General features: G+C 33.5%; 2 protein-coding genes across 2 annotated transcripts; one reads left to right on the forward strand and one right to left on the reverse strand.

The window, feature by feature from the left end:
* Positions 1 to 2,462: 2,462 nt before the first annotated feature.
* LOC145090338 (cytokinin riboside 5'-monophosphate phosphoribohydrolase LOG3-like) lies at positions 2,463 to 5,498 on the forward strand. Its single transcript, XM_079028609.1, has 7 exons — positions 2,463 to 2,867; positions 3,216 to 3,313; positions 3,456 to 3,486; positions 3,931 to 4,030; positions 4,631 to 4,701; positions 4,798 to 4,941; positions 5,147 to 5,498. Exons 1-7 carry the CDS (start codon positions 2,748 to 2,750, stop codon positions 5,237 to 5,239), a joined length of 657 nt encoding a protein of 218 aa, XP_078884735.1. The 5' UTR covers positions 2,463 to 2,747; the 3' UTR covers positions 5,240 to 5,498.
* Positions 5,499 to 18,225: 12,727 nt separating this feature from the next.
* Positions 18,226 to 19,016, reverse strand: LOC145090350 (large ribosomal subunit protein uL11). Its single transcript, XM_079028610.1, has one exon. The coding sequence runs from the start codon at positions 18,923 to 18,925 to the stop codon at positions 18,425 to 18,427; it is 501 nt and encodes a 166-aa protein (XP_078884736.1). The 5' UTR covers positions 18,926 to 19,016; the 3' UTR covers positions 18,226 to 18,424.
* Between the last annotated feature and the right edge of the window lie 379 nt (positions 19,017 to 19,395).

Consider the following 19,395-nt stretch of genomic DNA (forward strand, 5'->3'; position numbering starts at 1 on the left):
ATTACAATACTAAGCTATTACATCTATTTTTTCTATTGTTTCCTAATGATGATTCAGTGACGGAAACCTCTCGGTTGTCACTATATATATATATATATATATATATATATATATATATATATATATATATATATATATATATATATATATATATATATATATATATATATATATAATCAGTATTTTACATACCCATATTTTCCCACGAACCACTCTTAAAATGCGAACTTTTTATGTGATATTTTTTTTCAAAAAAAGTGACATAAAACACCAAATCGGTCCTATAGAAGTATAATCGCAAAAAAAGTCTCGAAAAAATGCATATACGACAGGTGCACATGTGCATTTTTTACGAACATTGTGAATTTCCAACATTTGTACACATATGCACCTGTTGTATATCCATACTTTTTATGAGATCATTTTTGCAAATACGTTTCTATGAGACCGATTTGGTGCTTTATATCACTTTTTTTGAAAAAAAAAATATTACACAAAAATAAAAATCATTTTAAGAGTGACTCGCAGGAAAATAAGAATTCGTAAAAGATCCTGATATTATATCATGGTTGCAGAAATCAGAATTAATCGTTTGGCGTTCTCCAACCAACTAAGATTAGTGTGTTTGACGAAAATTAGTGATTAATCGGGTTTGGTGGGATTAATTGGTCTTGACGGGATTAATCAGTCAACAAAAGTAAAAAAAAAAATCAAAAAATTAAAATTTTTTTTACTCCAAAATTTTTAAAATTTCAAATACTATACCAAAATGTTCATATTTTCGTATTTTCAAAGTTTCAAATTACCAATTATCTTATTTTTTTTTATTTTTGAATTACTTATTTTTCTTAAAATATATTAGTCTTTGATTAATTTTAATATTTTATTAATAATCTATGGTCCACGATTAATCCACACCAAGACCGATTAATCCCTTAACATGAGTCGACTGTCGAGCTACCGTCGGACAATTTTTACAACATTGATATATATATATATATATATATATATATATATATATATATATATATATATATATATATATAGAGAGAGAGAGAGAGAGAGAGAGAAAGAAAGAGAGAGAGACAGAAAGCTGATATTATTAGGATATAATGGCTTAAATAGTGAAATATGATTGAAAATCATTGATATTTGGTATTCTGAAATGGACATTTTCGGATTTGGATATACAGATTCTTTATTTATAATATAAATACATGTTATTTATTTAAAATATGTATTATACATTAAAATGTACTTTAAGGGGTGTGATATTATCGAGACAACATTGAGGTCATGTCATACCCCATGACCCCTCGCTGGTAGTACACCTTCAAACCCTTGCTAAAATGTTTTGTGTTTAACCCGATAATAAAGAATGGTTAAATACTTGTAAGGGTAATTGTTGCTATGTCGGGTTCTGTAATAGGTTATTCGGTTGTTGTGTCTAACTCATATGTCCGTTGGTTGTGCGTCGTAGTTGAATTCCAACTATAAAACATGTGCAACAGCATAAAAAGGATTGTTAAACTTGCCGCAGGGACTGTGCCCGGGAGCAAGCTCCGATGATCAAATTAAATTGTTGTGTCAAAAGAAAGACAACTCCTCTTAGCAGGAAAGAGCTGATTAGATGGAGACAGAGATGTCTTTATAAGAGAGAATGAGAGATTGAAGTAAATCCGGAATATTTATATGGAGTGTTGAGAGAAGCTGTTATTTATATGAAGGGAAAGGAAAACCATGACAATATTATATTAGATAGTGTATCATTTTACTAATATCATATTGAATCTTGTGTTCTTGCTAGATCATGTTTTACTATGTAGGAATCTAGAGATTTGTTCTACTTTTCTATAGGGTTGTTTTTCTATCTTTCCTTAGCTTTGGCTGGCCTAGTAAGTAATTATCTTGTGTGGACTTATGTTGTGAACGGGCTAACCCCATACACCATTAGTATGCATGTTTTATAATTATATATATATTTAGTTACTAACCTTATTGTACGCAATCTATCATTTAACTTGTCAGATTGCTTAAAAATTCCAATATGACAAGAGAAACCCACTATACCGGTTATATTTGTACTCTTCAAACAATTTGAAGAAATTAAATGGTAAATCACACATAAAAGAAAAAGATTAATGAATAAATATATATACAATTCTACAATTTGGTTACCTTTACAAATAATTATTTTTATATAAATTCAAGATAAACTTGTAGATAATAATTGACGACTATAATTAATAAACATATAAAATGCTTTTCATATAGAAACATTGAATTGTTGTTGGTTCAATTCAAGTGAAATTTGTTGGAATTGTTTTAGGTAGGATAGAATTATAAATTTTAAAGGAGATTAAGTCCATATTTGTAAAAAAATATGGTGGGATAGCTTGAGTAGGGAATGGGGTGGGGTTATCACGTGCCATGATCCTTATAAATACAAGCATGGTGAGACAAGAGGTTGCACCAAAAGCAAAGGAGTGGTCAAGCCATTAAAAGTACTAAATATACGCACAAACAAATCTTTTCACCTCTCTCTTTCTCTTTCTCTCTCTGATTCGACACAAATCCATTCGAATTGTACTAGCCGCACCTATTACTACATCAAATCCCATATTCCTTTTGGCTCTCTGTTGGTAGTGCGTAGTGTGTGACTGTGTGTTTTCAATTTTCATCACCAGAGCAGATTCTTGCCCAAATTTGTTATCAAAGTGGATTTAAACTTACTTTTAGAGCAAGAAATGGAGCTAAATGGTGAAATGAAGGTGTCAAAGTTCAAGAGGATTTGTGTTTTCTGTGGGAGTAGTCAGGGCAAGAAAAGCAGCTATCAAGATGCTGCAATTGAGCTTGGAAAAGAATTGGTATTTTTTACATTCCATCTCTTACTTTTTTCAAGATTTTTGAATCCGGGCTTTCTTGAAATCATGTGTATTTGCAATGTTCAAATGGGTTTTTCTTTTCAAATGTCTTAGCTATTTGATTCAGTCAACATCAAGATCAAGAAACCTTTTGTTGTTCTTCAAGATTCTTGAAAAACATTCATATATGATGAGTTCTTAGTTTTGTTTCTTCTTTTCATGTCTTAACTTTGCATGTATACAAAAAAAACGAAAACCCATTTCAAATCTTTCAAAAAACATCGCTGCTAAGACGGGATCAAAGCGTCTTTCATAACCGAGTTGACTCAGTACACTCGTGTTCATTTGCAGGTTTCAAGAAACATCGATTTGGTGTATGGTGGAGGTAGCATTGGGTTAATGGGATTGGTTTCGCAAGCTGTTCATGATGGTGGTCGCCATGTCATTGGGTAAGATAATACAAAAAGTGTGTCTAATCATGGATTCGTAACCTAGAAAACCTCAAAACACACACAAACAAAAATATCAATTAAACTTAAAAACAAGATGATTAAAAAATTAATGTTTTGCCATGTTATTGTCTGTTTACAGGGTCATTCCGAAGACACTCATGCCTCGAGAGGTATGTCTAATGTCTGCCATGGCTACAGAAGAAAAAAAAAAGTCTTTACATAAATAAATAAATATGTGAAATACGATTAATATTGTATATTATATATAATATATATGTATTGTAAAAGTTTATTGGCTTTAATGTTCCTCTATCCCAATGTTGGTGAGAAAAGAATTGTTATTGAACTTTGTTTCTTTGTTTGGTCCTTGTAATTTGTAGCCTTATCCAGATAACATAACATGTTGGGTAGTTTGTCTGTTATATGTTTTTTGGGTTCAAAATGGTAGTTCTGATATTTTTCCATTTCTGATTTAAAACATGCCAAATTGGGTCAGTAGGACAAGTTTTAATGCATGTTGTACAAGTGATTCTTATCACTGTTTCACTTTTCTCTAAAATTAGTATTTTTGATTGTTTTTGTATTAATTTGGTTACTGTTTTTGGTCTATACAGTTGACTGGTGAAACAGTAGGAGAAGTTAAAGCAGTGGCAGATATGCACCAAAGGAAAGCTGAGATGGCTAAGCATTCTGATGCTTTTATTGCTTTACCAGGTTAGTTTTCTAATTATAATTTTTTTTTTTTTTTAAAAGTAATGTGTTTTTTTTTAAATCTACATGTAAGTGATAAAGTTTAAGCACTTTAAAAGTTAAAGGGGTTAGTTATAATTATTTGGCTTTGACCTTCCAATTTTCTCTCAAAAGATATGAAAAAGTTGGGTTCTTTATGATGCAAAGTGCACTTACTAGAGTTGATTATGAAGAAAAAAGCAATTAGGGGTAATTTAGAGGATGCTTAGCTCACAATGATAATAAAGGACACTTTTTGGTCTTTTTCCTTAACAAAAGGTACAACTGTTCATGCGTAAATCACAAACCTAGAAGCTACATTTCAAGTTGTGGTATTAAGTAATGACCAGATTTTGTTCTTTGTAGTGCTGTGAAAGCAACTTGTAACAGAAGCTTTATGGTCAAATAAAGCTCTGTACTTTTTAACAACCCATATCCCAAGATTCATGATTAAAAAGATCAGGCTTTTGGAAACCCTAGAATCTTGACCAATCCATCAACATCTTTTAACTCAAAATATGATATTTATAAACATATGTTATAATTTGTTGTTTTAAATTTGCGATTTGTTATATATGAGTGTAGGTGGGTATGGCACTCTTGAAGAGCTTCTTGAAGTCATAACATGGGCTCAACTTGGAATTCATGATAAGCCTGTAAGTTCTCCAAAATACCCTTTTCTGAATTTTGAAAAGTAATTAAAATTTTACACATTTGATAAGAAAATAATTTAAATTTCGAAAATCTTGTAGGTCGGATTGCTGAATGTTGATGGTTACTACAATTCGTTACTCTCGTTCATTGACAAAGCGGTTGAAGAAGGCTTTATTAGCCCAAGTGCTCGCCACATCATCGTTTCGGCTCCTACTGCTAAAGTTTTGGTTCGCAAATTGGAGGTAAAATCCCCAAATTGTTGACTTTTTAGGTCAAGCGCATGACATTTTCAAACTTAAAATTGTTATCCATATCTTAGAAATTGAACATGATGTGATAAAGTTGAATGGGTTACGTCAATTTTTTGAAAAAAATTGAGTATTTCATGTGATTATAATGTTGGAATTTAGTTGGTTTGACTTTTATTTTCTTGGAATGAAAAAACAGGAGTATGTGCCAAGCCATGAAGGTGTTGCTTCAAAGTTGAACTGGGAAATTGAGCAACAACTTGAATTCACTGACTATGATATCTCTAGATGATCAAAGAAGAAAAAGATTGAAGACTTTTGGAAGAAAAAAAAAAAGGAGCTAACTTTGAAAGGGCTTTTGTTCTAATTAGATTTTTGATGTGAAGGGTAGTAATCTTTTTTTGATTTTGTAAATTATTAATGATGGAAATGACTTCCAAGAAAACATGTGGGAAAGCTCTCATTTTGTAACCCCCCTTCACTTGCAACTCTGGTTTATTTCACAGGTTGTAAAGATTACCATATATATGCATATTACTATCTTCTCTTTACTATTCTCCAATAGTTTTAAATATTGTTAATTTGTTATGGTTTAAGTGAAGGAATTTCATTGTTTACTTTTTGTATGCATTTTTTTGTATGCATTTATGACATGTACTGTGATGATTTTGATGGGAAACCATGATTTGTGATCACATGTAAGATTGAAAAAAAGGGGTCGATATGTTTGAGATATGTTGGAGACATGTTTGAACAAAACCATATGATAAAAGTTTTTGTATGGTTTGAGCGGTAGACAACCATTGATTTGACCAAAAGTGTCTATCACACTTTCTTGATTTTCTTTTGACTTACGTTTTCAGTTCTTGGTCTATCCTCACATACACTTGAATCCAAACTAGATTAAATCATTATAACAATTACAAAATAGTGATAAAGGAACAAAAACTAATCAAATTTTATTACTTTTTCACTTAAAAATAAATTCTAAATTCTTTTAGTTTTCACCATTTTACGAATTTCATGCTTCATGGTTTAACTCTATTTCGAAGCACTTCGTCGTCATCATTTCTTAACCACCCAAAATCCCACGTGTTTTTTGAGGTTTTCAAACACATAAAACCATCATATAATCGATGTTTTGAGTTGTAATTGTTCAACGATAACTTCTAAGCATTCATTATTTTGCACATTTGCTCCTGCTCAATGTCCATAAGTAACGGATAAACATAATAATTTATAAAAAATAAGTCCATCAATGGATGAGCATTCATTAGATTCTAACATGAACTCAATCCAAAATTAGCAAGTTAGATAGATTTAGATCGTAAATCCTTTTGATTACATGAGTCAACCGGATCAACTAGATTAATTAAATAAGTTGAATTATGGTTGAAATTTGTAACGTCAACCACCTATATATATATATATATATATATATATATATATATATATATATATATATATATATATATATATACCGAAAACACCAAAAAGATTTGAGAATGTGAGAACATTTGTGAACTAATCATTCTATAATGCCATAAAAGGAAAGGAATTTTACAATATAATTAATCATGGATAACTTATGGGTAATTAATTAATTCCTAAAATCATGAGATTTAATCTGATTATTTAATAGATTTTTTTACCTAAACATTAGGAATTTACAGAATCTATTTTTAATTAATAAAATCAATAAAATGGTTTTAAAAAATGTTTTTACCATAATTTAAAAAAAAAAAAGTTTTTTTTTGTTTAAAGTTTTTTTTTTACCAACCACATCAAAAATACTGATGCATTAATTATTTTATTTGTATATTTGTAATCATGCATGAATAAAACATATTTCTAATCATATATGAATCTGGTAATAATAATAGATGAATTAAGTTATATTCATAAATAAAAAACACAAATGAATAAACACATGTAAATATGGATTGCTTCTAAATAGAAAACATTGAATACACATTTAATCACTAATGAATACACTTCAATCAGTAATGAATATACATCTACTCTTATGAATACATTTGAGTACACATTTATTCATAAATGAAAACATCTAATATGAATTACTTATGAATAGAAAACATTGTTAAAAGACAAAGAACTTTTAATATGGTACCATCAAAGTAAAAATTTAGAATAGTTACACAAAGCCAAATCCATGTTCTTGCTCTTTTGTTGGACCTGCCTGAAATATGGAAAGCAAAGACATAGTCAAACTCTATTCAGCACCATTTGTTTCATAGAAGCATGAGATATATGGTAGCTTCTCTTAATTCGGTTCTTCAAGAATATTACTCAAAACCAAAAGCCTAATCATATGGGCCTTTTTTAGAATTCGATTTTAGGAGAAAACAAAAAAAAATTCAGAAATAGTTACAACACAATTATTGTTCTATAGAGGTTAAATAAAAATAAAGTCTTATCTGAACATCGGGAATCAGTGAAAAAGGTGCGAAGGAGAAATCCAATCTAAAGGCAAGTGGACTTTGTGTGCAATCTGTTTAGGTTTTGAGTAATCAGAGGAAAAATTACCTTTGTGTGATCTAATGGTGTGGTCTATTGACCTGAGATCTCTCTTGATTTTGATCGCAGAACCCATGATTGTCTTGGGTTGTCACGGTGGCTGAGGCGGCGGAGGAGTGAGAACCTGAGATCCTTCTTGATCTTCTATCAGAATCTGTGATTGTCGTTTCTGTAATTAGGGCTCAAATATAGGGGAGAGAGATGATGTTACTAAAGTAGAGAGGAGAGTGGTATAAAAGAGGGAGATATCGGTGGAGACGATGGGGGAACAGAGGGTATGTAGGTTCATTCCAAAATCGATGTACACGGAGCAGTGGGAAGCGATCGAATAGATGAGACAATAACGTGGGAAGAGACGTGTATCAGTACAAATAATATATTATGTGAGAGAGAGAGAGAGAGAGAGATTTTAGGAGCTGATAAAAATAGGATAAAACCTAATGACTATAGTACCCTCTTAGTTAATTAAGAAGTTACAGTTTAATCCTATGACTTTCAGAATTTATATAAATGGCCCATTAATATTAACCTTTGATTTTAAAATTTAGAGGGCTTACAACTATTCTCACGTTCTCAACCTTTTAGGTGTTCTCATTTCATCCTATATATATATATATATATATATATATATATATATATATATATATATATATTATTCTACAAAATCTTATATAATGAAAGTTACACAAACAAAGACCTAAAGGCTTAGAAATTTACAATGTTATTTGGAACATTAATTGTAGTAACTTGAAACAATTATATTGGTTTGTAAGTTACTTTAAAAATCTATAGTATTTTTGTTTTATTTAATTTTTAGGTTTTTTGTCACTGTGATGATTTTGGTGTGTTAATGCCTAATATTTGGGAAGATTTGTTCAAATTTTCCCTTCGACCATTTTTTTTTATCTTCTACAATAGGTCACCACCACTACAAGAAGCAGTTACCACCCTTTGGTCGGTTACCTTCTACCTCCCTACTCTGTCTCCATTCTCTCTATCAAGAAACCGCTACTATCATTATCCTTTGCCCAAACTGCCACCATTTTCGGATCTGCACACAACATTGGAACCACTTTCCCTCCACTATCAAACCCCACTAACCACCGCTATCTTCTGACCATTGGAGATACCTACACTACCATCCTCCCTCCTTCGGAAAACCAAAAATCCAAACCATTTTCGGATCTACACACACAATTAGATTTGTCTTCCCTCCATCATCAAACCCCACTAGCTACCATTGGTTTCCGACCACTACAACTATCCATGCCACCCTCCTCCATCCATCGGGAAACCAAAAACCCCTTTATCTCTCCCTTTCGATTTCACCACAACCCCTACCACTACCAGAAGCAAACCACCTCCACATTTAGTTGCAACTGTGAACCCTAGTCGCCACCACCCATGTTGTTTGTTTTGATTTTTAGATGGTGGTGGTGGTGGCGATACCACCTCTGTCTTGTGTGTCATCGTAAACCCTAGCCGACATATATATGTTGCATCTTTTGATTTGTATAGGGTGTTGGTTGTTATGGTAGAGGCAGATGGTGGTGGCAAGCAGGTTTGTTTTTGTGTTTTGATGGTGGTGGTTGCTTCTGGTGGTACATCAGGACAAATTGTGGTGGTGGTGACCTGTTGTAAATAAGGGTGACCTAATGTAGGCAAGGGACCTGTTGTATAATGTAAAACATGATTGAATGGAAAATCTGAACAAATTAATCTTCCTAAATATTAGGCATTAACGTACCAAAAATTATTGCATGAAGAAAACCATCAAAACTTGACAACTTGAAGACTTTTCTATTAAAAACATTTAATCTTTTAAGTTAACTAAGTTAAAATAGATCCAATCTATTTATTTAAGAGGCCATAGTGGGAAAAAAGTTAATGGGTGAAAGGTCAATCTGTATTTTTTAAAGACTAACAGACATCCATTTTATATTATATTCCTAAACTACTCCAAATTTACTTATTTGTCCACATAGAGATTTGAACCATCAATCCTTTAAAAGAGGAATACTTTTTCAAACACCTTGATACAGGTAGACCAAAGACCCTTTGAATCTTTGATGGTCAATATGTTTATCTTAGGCTAAAGGTCATGGTGATCTTTTTGCCTATGAAAAAAATATGTTACATAGGTGTCATATTGTCACGTAAGATTTTACCATGACAAGATTACAAAAATGGTCCCTGTGGATGGCAAATTTATGTGTTTTTTGGTCCAAAATGAAATGTCAATGCACCACTGGTCCAAAATTGGATATTTCTATTGTTTTTGGTTCCTCACACTAACTTTCGTCCATGTGTGTCATTACCTGCAATAAAGACGAGGGTATCTTCATCTTTCCACCTCCATATCATCGATTACCACCATATTGAAGTATATACACAGTTAGAGTTAATGAACCTTCACTCTCTACCCACTAAACCCACTTACTCTAACAACATCAAAGTTACTTGAGAGAAACAGGGAAGCTTCGGTCCAATAGAGAGGTCATAACTCCATGACTTGCGAGGGTCAAGGAGGGAATGCATGAAGCAGTCAAGGAGGGAATGGAGGTGGCAATCAAGGCAGGAGTTAGTGTGGTTTGTTCAAAAACTTATATTTTGGTTTAGGACTACTTTATGCATTTGGATGTAATGGTTTAGAACTACCTTGTTGTCATGGTTTTATTTTGGTCCTTTAGTTGTAACATCCATGTTCCAGATTGGTTAATCCTTTTGTTGTCTAAGACTAAAGATGGTTTTTTTAAGAAAACTATGTGTCACGATGTGGCGCAAGGATGCCGATGACGTGGCCATGTTGGAAATGGTCGTGCATTTTATGGAGCCACCACAGTGTGGCAGTTGTTCAAGCTCACGCCCACGTATTTCTAGGGTTGCTCCTATATTTAAGCATATTAACCCCCATTCTAGATCATCTTCTTCAGCCTCCATCCCTTTATTTCGAAACCCTAGCCTCTCTTCCATGGAAAAGATATTTGTAGCTTGATCTTGAGGTTAATGTCCTCTTTTGGTGAAACTTGAAGAATAAAGAAATTCATATTGGGTAAGGAAGCAAGGAACAAACTTGGATCCAACATCTTCTCCACATTTTTGAGTTATTGGAGGTATAAAGTTTATATCTTAACCTTTGTGTTTCTTATTGATGTTTGAGCCCATTTTTGGATGTTTTGGTCCCATTCTTGGATGCTCGTGGAGTTTGAGGAACTCTGAAGCTTGATATGGTTCTCTCATGGTCATGAACTTATGATGTTAGTGAGAAAAAGGTCTTAGCTTGAGTGTTCTTGACCTCGTGTTTGAGTTTTGGTCATATTAAGTTCTTGTTGGACTTAAGGCTCATGATCTTACCTTTGGATGAAGTCCTAATGGATAAAGTTGGAAACTCTATCCATTAACTTATTGAGAATGAGTAGATCTGAAGTTTTGGATTTAGATATGTAAGGATTAAGTGCTTAGTGAAGAAAATGACACTTTAGACAGTTTCCCACGGCATGGCGAAGGTGACCATGGCGTGCCAGAGTTTGAAACCTCGACTGTTTTGTCCTGGCATGGCCACGACGTGGCCAAAGAAGGCCACATCATGGCAATGGTCTGCATGTTAACTGTTTGAATTTGACCATTGATCGCTGACTTTTTGACCAGTTTCACTTTTGGTCAAACTTGAGTAGAATTGAGCTTTTAGCTAAGGATTTATTCAGTTTGGCTTTAGGAAGCTTGGGTTGGCTGTTATGTTGTTGAGGTGGCGGTTAAGCTTCCGATGAGTAGTTCAGGTGAGTTTTCCTTCATTGTACTCGTGGGCCGAAGGCACCAATGTCAGTCCAATGGATTATGTTTGTAGAATGATAGTTGTCTTTGTGACACTTACTGTTATGTCTGCATGTGCTTGTTGTCTTTATAACTCTTGCGAATATGATTGTATGCTTAGCTGTAGGGGTGAAATAGACTCGATATCGGTTTAAAGATACCGAATGGGGTGAAATAGACCCAATACCGGTTGAAAGATACTGAAGATGGTGAAATAGACATAGTACCGACTGAAAGATACCGAAGGGGGTGAAATAGACACAATATCGGTTGAAAGATACCGAAGGGGGTGAAATAAACCCACTACCGGTTGAAAGACACTGAAGGGGATGAAATGGACGCAATTATGTTTTGATTGTTATGTATGTATGTATGGGGTATTTTGGGGATATCACTAAGCTTTGTGTTTATGGTTTTGTGGTTTAAACATTTTCGGGTACTATCAATTTTAAAAAGAAGAGCCCGGCTTGATCGTACTGCATCCCCTGAAGATTTATTCTGCAATGATTATTTATGATTTTACTCTGATGTTTCAGAATACTTTTATTCCAATCGTCTTTTGGTATATTGTATGAAAGGTTTTGAATTATTTAAAATGAAAATTTTACTTGGTATTTTTGAGATGTTACATTAGCCCTTTTGGTCATGAATTTAATGTTAACCTTTTGTGATTGTTAAAGAATGATGTTTATGGTGTATTTGTAATGGTTTACCACATTTAGAGGCTTTGATGAGTTTGTTCTGAAACAACAAATACACATTAACATTAGGTGACAACTACATTACATTTTCATTACAATCATCAAAAGAATACACATTTATGAAGTTGTCCAAAATAACCCTAAATCGATATTACAATATCAAATAGCAAAAAACTACCACGTTCCCCTGTTATAATAGCATAATCCAAAAATCCCCAAAATTCCATGCAACTACAGGGGTTCCTAATTCATAAACCTTAAATGAAAAATACCCAAACTACCACAAATAGTACCCAACTTGCAAACAAACACATCTTCAGTTTTGCCACTTGATAGTTTGCATTGTTGATATTTCTCAATAATAGGTATTATCAGCATAGATCTTGCACACATTGGAGGATCAGTCCATCCTAAGAATATGCATCTGTAACCCTTCAAGAAGAAGAAGAAGAAGAAGATAAGCATGAGGGTGATTTTCCAAAATGAGGGTAAAATACCAAAATGGAACACTTACTTGTTGAGGGCAGGAATGAAACCTCCGACCAGGGTTTGTTGATGTCCAAGAGGTGTGAACCACCGCAACCCTACCATAGAAACACATCACCATTTTGATTGTTGATGTCTAAGAAGTTGCAAACACAAAGTATGAGTAGGGAAGAATATGAGGCTCGTAAAGGTTGAAGATGGAAGAGTGGGGTAACTAGCTCCTGCTTTTATTTTGAATAAAGTTGCAAAAACGGTCCATGTAGGTGGAAAGACGAAAATACCCTCGTCTTTATTGTAGATAATGACACACATGGACGGAAGTTAGTGTGAGGGACCAAAAACAATAGAAATATCTAATTTTGGAAGTGTGAGGGACCAAAAACAATAGAAATATCTAATTTTGGACCAATGGTGCACCAATATTTCGTTCTGGACCAAATACATATAAATTTGCCAAACACAATGACCATTTTTGCAGTTTTGTTTTTTACCATTTTTGCCGTTTTTTGCTTATGACTAGGGTGTGATGATGGTTTTGTTTGTGAACTTTTTTTTTATTTCAAAATAAAATATATGAATTTTTTTAATAAAAATCATTAATATTAATTATAATAAAACATAAATTTCATTAGACAACTTAAAAAAATAACATGAAATTTAAAATTCCATTAAAAACCCTAGAATAGAAATAACATAACATTGAAACTTCATTTATGTTGTAGATTATATTTTTCCCGAATCGACGTTTTGACCGCCTTAGCTGTTTCTTGATCTTTATAGTCGAGGTGTCTCACATCTTGCATTAATAATGAATATCTCGTGCGTCGGATGGTTTCAGTCAGATGTTTCTTCAAACTTGTATTCAATTATGCCATTTGCACCATCATTTCATCCGATTTGGTTGACTGTTCGGTACTGACCGGCGAATTTGAAGATATCTTTGTTTTTTTTTCCTCTAGCTTTTGCATTGTCCCTTCCCATGGGACGACAAGACGATTGTATTTCTTCATGATCATCGTTGTCATCATCAAGATCAACGCCTAATGTGATCATCCGATGACATTTGTTGTGAGCTCGAATATGAAGAGGTTTTTCTTTTTTTGAAGGCTTCAAATTTTCATATTTTCCAAATTCCTTCCACCGAACATTTTTTCGTGGTGGTTAGGATTGGAAATAGATTTGGGTTTGCGTTTCGGTTGGGTGTTTTGTTTGTGGTGGTTGGGATTGAAATTAGAATTGTGGTAACATTTGGAATTGTGAATAGTAACTAGGAACACCACCTACAAACATTTGGTTTTGAAAGTAAATTGATGGATCGATTTGTGTCCGGTAAGAGGTGGTGGTGATGATGGATCATATCCCAAGAGTGTAATTGGGTTGGAAGAGTTGGAAACATTTGAGTTGTTGGAAGACATTTTGAGAGAATAAGGTTTGTATTTTGAGTGGATTGAATAGCAAATGGGTGTGTATATATATAGTGGTAATTTGTTTAAAAAAATAGCAAACGGCCATACGTGCTCCAAACGAATTCATTTCAAACAATCATATGAGCTCAACGGGGCATTTTTTCCGTCGGTAGAACCTTGCCTCAAGTGAATTATTGTCGGCAAAAAACAATCGGGGTCGGTGTACACCGCCGATAATATGTGCCACATCTATATGAGTTATGACACCCTATAGTCTAATAGGCCTCAAAAATCTCAACCTGTTTAGTTAATGAGTCAAAGGTATACCCTACTCAGAGTCTCATACTCTCATCAATGGATACAAAATAGTCAACTATTCTTTGAAAACAGTCAATGTCATATAATGTTTCCCCCATGTTAAATCTTTGATTTGATATCAATATATCCTCTACAACAATCGAATCCAATTGGGCCCGGACCCTTTTTCAAGATTTTATTTACACGATGGAGTTGTATGACAAATTTGGTGGAAACAATTCCCTAGGAAGTAAGTAACTCGAGTATATGGTACTGAAAATGTTTTAAAATTGTTTACCTCGTCAAATAATGGTATATGTTTTTTTAATGTACCCCCACGAGGGACCCAGGTATGGGCCTTGGTTTCATGCCTTGAGATGCAATAGCTTGGAGTACACGTTTATAGAGATGGAAACTGAGGAGAGATACGTCTTTTTGCCATCAGTCAATATCATAACTTGTTTCAGGGTTACTTGTAGTGATTCCATTCCAGACTATAGACGTTGGGGGTTCCATGGTTGTTGAAACCCATGGGATGGAAGCTTTAGTTGCTAAAGAATTGATGCATCTGAAATAACTTCTTCACAGCTTTCGAGAGCTTTTTTCCATGGTGTCTTACCATGTGGCGAAGACCTCGATTAGAAAGGTTTCGATCTGTTTAGTGCCAATGAGGTGTTATCTTCTCCAAAACGTTTTATATAATGACACACAGTAGTATACTAAGGTCATCCAAAATGGAAGTTGTATTAGAGTTTAATAGAATAAATATGAATATAATAAAGAGGAGAGAGAGTGTGGGGTTGAATGGGCATGCAACGGTTCAATGGATTTGTAAAGGAAAATTATTAATTTTTTAAGAATTTAAATGAATGTATACATTCTCTTTCCTACTTGGCATTTCATACCACTCTCCATGGGTTTAATCCATTGGAGATGGCCTAAAAGGCTATGAAAAATTCCAACAATTCAAATAATGAATTAGACATATGAGAAACTAGGGTTAGCTGAAATCATCAAACATCTACACAGGGATCAGTGAATCCAGTGCGAATAAAGATCAAGTGAGCATTCGATATCAATTGACTTCAGAAACTGAAGAACAACCCTAATCAAGGAATTTTGATTTCAACTCGAAATGCTTCAGCCTTGGTGCCAAGCTTCATACATGTCATTTGCTTTGCAAGTATTGAATTTGAAATCGATCTTCTTCGTCTTCCGAGCTCCATAAAAACATGGATTAAGTATTTCAATGAAGAAATTGAAGATTGAAATTATCTTCATAACAGTTCGATTACGATTAAGTGTGCCACTTTACGGATGGGCTGAGGAGGGGAGGTGTTTGGTTCGGTTGCAAAAATGGTCGTTAATCGTTAGTTACTTAATTTTAGTCGCTGTTAAAATAAATAAATAAAAATTAATAATAACTTTAGTCTAAGTTTCAAATTTTAATATGGACAGCTTTTATGGTTTGATTTTGTTATATGATTACTCTCAAAATAGTTAAATTTAAATTCAAACTCTTAGTATTTAAAATATGATGAGAAACCATTAGAGTATTAGACCAAATTTGCAAATATTTATTTAAACAAAATAAAAGATATTAAAAGAGCATGAAGTCTTAAACTTAACTCTCAACACCTTCTCTTTAGTCTTTATCCGTTCCTCAACCCCTGGGGAAAGGTGTAAACAAGACGAGACAATTCACAAGAAACTCGAACCCAACTCAGAAAATACTTGAAATCGACTCGACTTTAATCGACTCGAGCTATTCGAGTACCTTATCAAGTCGGGCTCAAGTAATAAATTACCCGGCTCATAAAGCTCACGAGCTTAATCGAGAATTTATAAAATTACATTTTTTCCCTTCATATATTTTTAAATTACTAAAATATATCAACACTTTAGATTTTAGGCACCGGTTAAGGAGTAAGAACTTAAATTGCATTTCAAAACTTTTGAAAATGTTTATTTTTGGTATTTTGAAGGTATGTAAAATGTAATGACATAGATGATTGATGCAATATTGACATTAGATGGTTTATAGTCATTTTTTTTAACAATGTAAAAACATGTGGAATGTTTTTAATTTTTGATGATTTTTAACTTTTCTTTAATTTTAGTTGAGTCAAGTCAAACTCGCGAGACGAACTCAATTGTATCGAGTATTTCACGATTTGAGTCAGAGCTTGAAATTTAGGCTCAAGGCGAGTTCAAGTCAAACTTCGAGCTCGAGTATTTTAGGCGAGTCAAACTTCGAGCTTTACACTGCTCAACTCAACTTATTTACACCCCTAACCCCTCTTCGCCCCACCTCACCTATGTTGCCGCTTCACTTCCTCCGCCCACCACCCTAAGTCGTCTTGTCATCTCAAGTTCTAGTCATCACAAGGTTTAATGGTTAAAAGAGTATGTGTTTAGATGGCACAAAACTCTTTAAACACTCTTTCACAAATATCATAAACTATGTAGCATATGAACCATTACACACTACAAACGTAAAGGGATTGCACATTCCATCATCTTGTGATACCGTCTAGAATGTCGTCATAAACATCACAACCATTGCGAATTTGGATATCCAAGTCATCAAAAATGTCAGGACCACATAAGTCATAATCATATCCTATTTGTGGATGTACATGATCATGATTTAAAATTTGAAGACAAAGTAAGTTATCCCCATTTCAAAATTATGCCCTTTAAAAAATTTATAAATACAACGATATATGTATAGCATTTCAAACATGACGAAGATAATTTTTTTAGTTTTAAGTACTTCAACAAATAATAGACGATTTCACACAAATAATAATACAAACAAAAGACAAGAACATAGTATTCACATGGTTCACAAGACTAGAAAGACGAACACAAAGGAGAGAGAGAGAGAGAGAGAGAGAGAGAGAGAGAGAGAGAGAGAGTATTGATTTTAGCGCATTAAAATTTTGCTATCTTAGCTTACACAAATTCAAAGGATCTAGATATAGGATAAAATGAAATAATGATGTGCAAATAGTGAATTAAGACTCGACAACTTAATAAAAATAGTGCGTAAATATTATTAAATTGCAAAGTACAAAGATATAAAATATGGGACATGTGCTTTAAGGTAATACCCACCTCATTTACATATGTTATCTTCTAATAAGCTCCTCTAAGTGTTTGAAGGATTATAACATACTTAGATAAGTACAATCAAAACAAATACTTCGATAAACACAATCAAACCAAGTGCCATCATAGCTCGGCCAAAATTAAACTATCAAACTATAAATCGAAAAACAGGTATGCAACACCCTACAAACAAATTTGCAAGGCCTTACAAGTAATATGCATAGCCTTACAAACATGCACCTTTGCACATTTGAACGAAACTAAGGCATTGTTTTATGGTTCTTGCAAAATTTCCTAATCTCATCCAACTTAAACTAAGGTTGGACTTTAAATATTCGGGGCATATCCAAAACTCAACTTAGACATATAACAAAATTCTACCAACATCATTAACTTAATACAATCCTTAATCTAGGTGCCCATTCCAAGAATATCAAATTTAAGCCTTAACACTCAAGGATTACCGCCATAAAATGGTTTTACTAAATATTTTAATTAATTATTAGAATTTACTTTAAATCTTAAAGTAATTAATTTCTTTGAAATTTAACTTAAAGATCAAAAAATTTAACCCGAAAACGTAAGTGTTACAAAAACAACTTCCTCCAGTGACACCTTCGACTTGGTTTGGGTTTTCAGGATTAGCAAAATCAAGATTGAATGAATGTCGTTATTCTTATTCAATCATATAAAACAGTTTACAGCTATTCCTAATTTCCTATTCAATTATATAAAACTTAATTAGGGTTTATGCATGCCAATTTGCCATCAGTAAACTTAATATGTGCATCGTCAACCTCGAAACAATCAATTGCAGTATGGCAAATTGCTATAGTATATAGATTAAACCTCAACACTGAAGTTCACATAAACATCTACTCATTCACATTTAACATAGGAAAATCTATAGTTCAAAAAAGAAGAAGTTATGCAAACAGTCATATTTTCAAACCAAAACCAAAAACAATAATTTTGATTACAAGTGTGATCCAATTGAATCATTCATCTAAGATCAACGGAGATATTCAAAATCGGAGTCTTTATAATATATCAAAAGCAGTAATTTTCAAAATTCCTACATAGAAACACTTTCAAGAAAGAAATACCAGAAAAATCAAAGCTGCATCAATCCAGAGGAATCTCCACATCACCATCAGCAATTTCCTGTTGCAAATCCTTAGGATCCTTCCCGTCGACAGTACAACCAACGGAAACACACGTCCCGAGGATCTCCTTCACAGTTCCCGCCAACTCCTTCGCCATCGACCTCGGCCTCATCACTTTCGCAATCTCGATAACATCATCTAACGATATGTTTCCAGAATGCTTGATGTTCTTCACCTTCTTCCTGTCGCGTTCCGGTTCTTTTAGGGCTTTGATAACGAGAGCAGCGGCGGACGGAACGACGGAGACTTTAGCTTGCCGGTTTTGGACGGTAAGCTTGACGGTGACTCGCAATCCCTTCCAGTCCTTGGCGGTTTCTTTAGCAATGTCTTCTCCAATTTTCTTGGGAGAGAGACCAAGAGGTCCGATTTTCGGGGCGAGTGAAGATGCAGCCCCGACCTCACCACCGGTGACGCGGACGTAGACGTCAACAACCTGAGATGGATCGAACTTAGGAGGCATTTCTCCGGTGAATTGGGATACAGAGGTGGTGAGGTGCGAGGGTTTGAGAGAACGGAAGAAGTGCAGAAATTGAAGTGTTAGCCATAACTAGGGTTTTGTTGGTTAAAAAGATTAGATGGACTAAGCTTCATAATGGGCCTCTATTAATTTGGGCTTGAGTATATGGGCTCACTTAATTGGGTAGATTATTAGACTTTACAATCTTGGGCAATCAACTCTTTTCATGTATCATGGATCTTAATGACATGTATGATACTATGATAATCGGGCCTTTCGAACACCTTTTAAGTTGTATAGTTTAGAACTTTAGATGGCTTCTTTTTTTTTTCTTTTTTTTTGCATTTTTTTTTTTGCATTTTTTATATTTATACTACCTAAATGAAATATATGCAACTAATTTTATAACAATGATACATCATAGCAACAAAATAAATGATACAAAAAGTTGTATAAGATATTCTCATCCATCC

This window comes from Lactuca serriola, chromosome 1 (assembly GCF_051521515.1).
Source record: "Lactuca serriola cultivar US96UC23 chromosome 1, Lser_US96UC23_V15, whole genome shotgun sequence".
NCBI classification, from domain to species: domain Eukaryota; kingdom Viridiplantae; phylum Streptophyta; class Magnoliopsida; order Asterales; family Asteraceae; genus Lactuca; species Lactuca serriola.

Coding starts and splice junctions, on each gene's coding strand:
- LOC145090338 (XM_079028609.1), top strand. CDS start 2,748: ATGGAGCTAAATGGTGAAATGAAGGTGTCAAAGTTCAAGAGGATTTGT. Junction 2,868..3,215: donor TTGAGCTTGGAAAAGAATTG/GTATTTTTTACA, acceptor GTTCATTTGCAG/GTTTCAAGAAACATCGATTT. Junction 4,702..4,797: donor TTGGAATTCATGATAAGCCT/GTAAGTTCTCCA, acceptor AAAATCTTGTAG/GTCGGATTGCTGAATGTTGA.
- LOC145090350 (XM_079028610.1), bottom strand. CDS start 18,925: ATGCCTCCTAAGTTCGATCCATCTCAGGTTGTTGACGTCTACGTCCGC.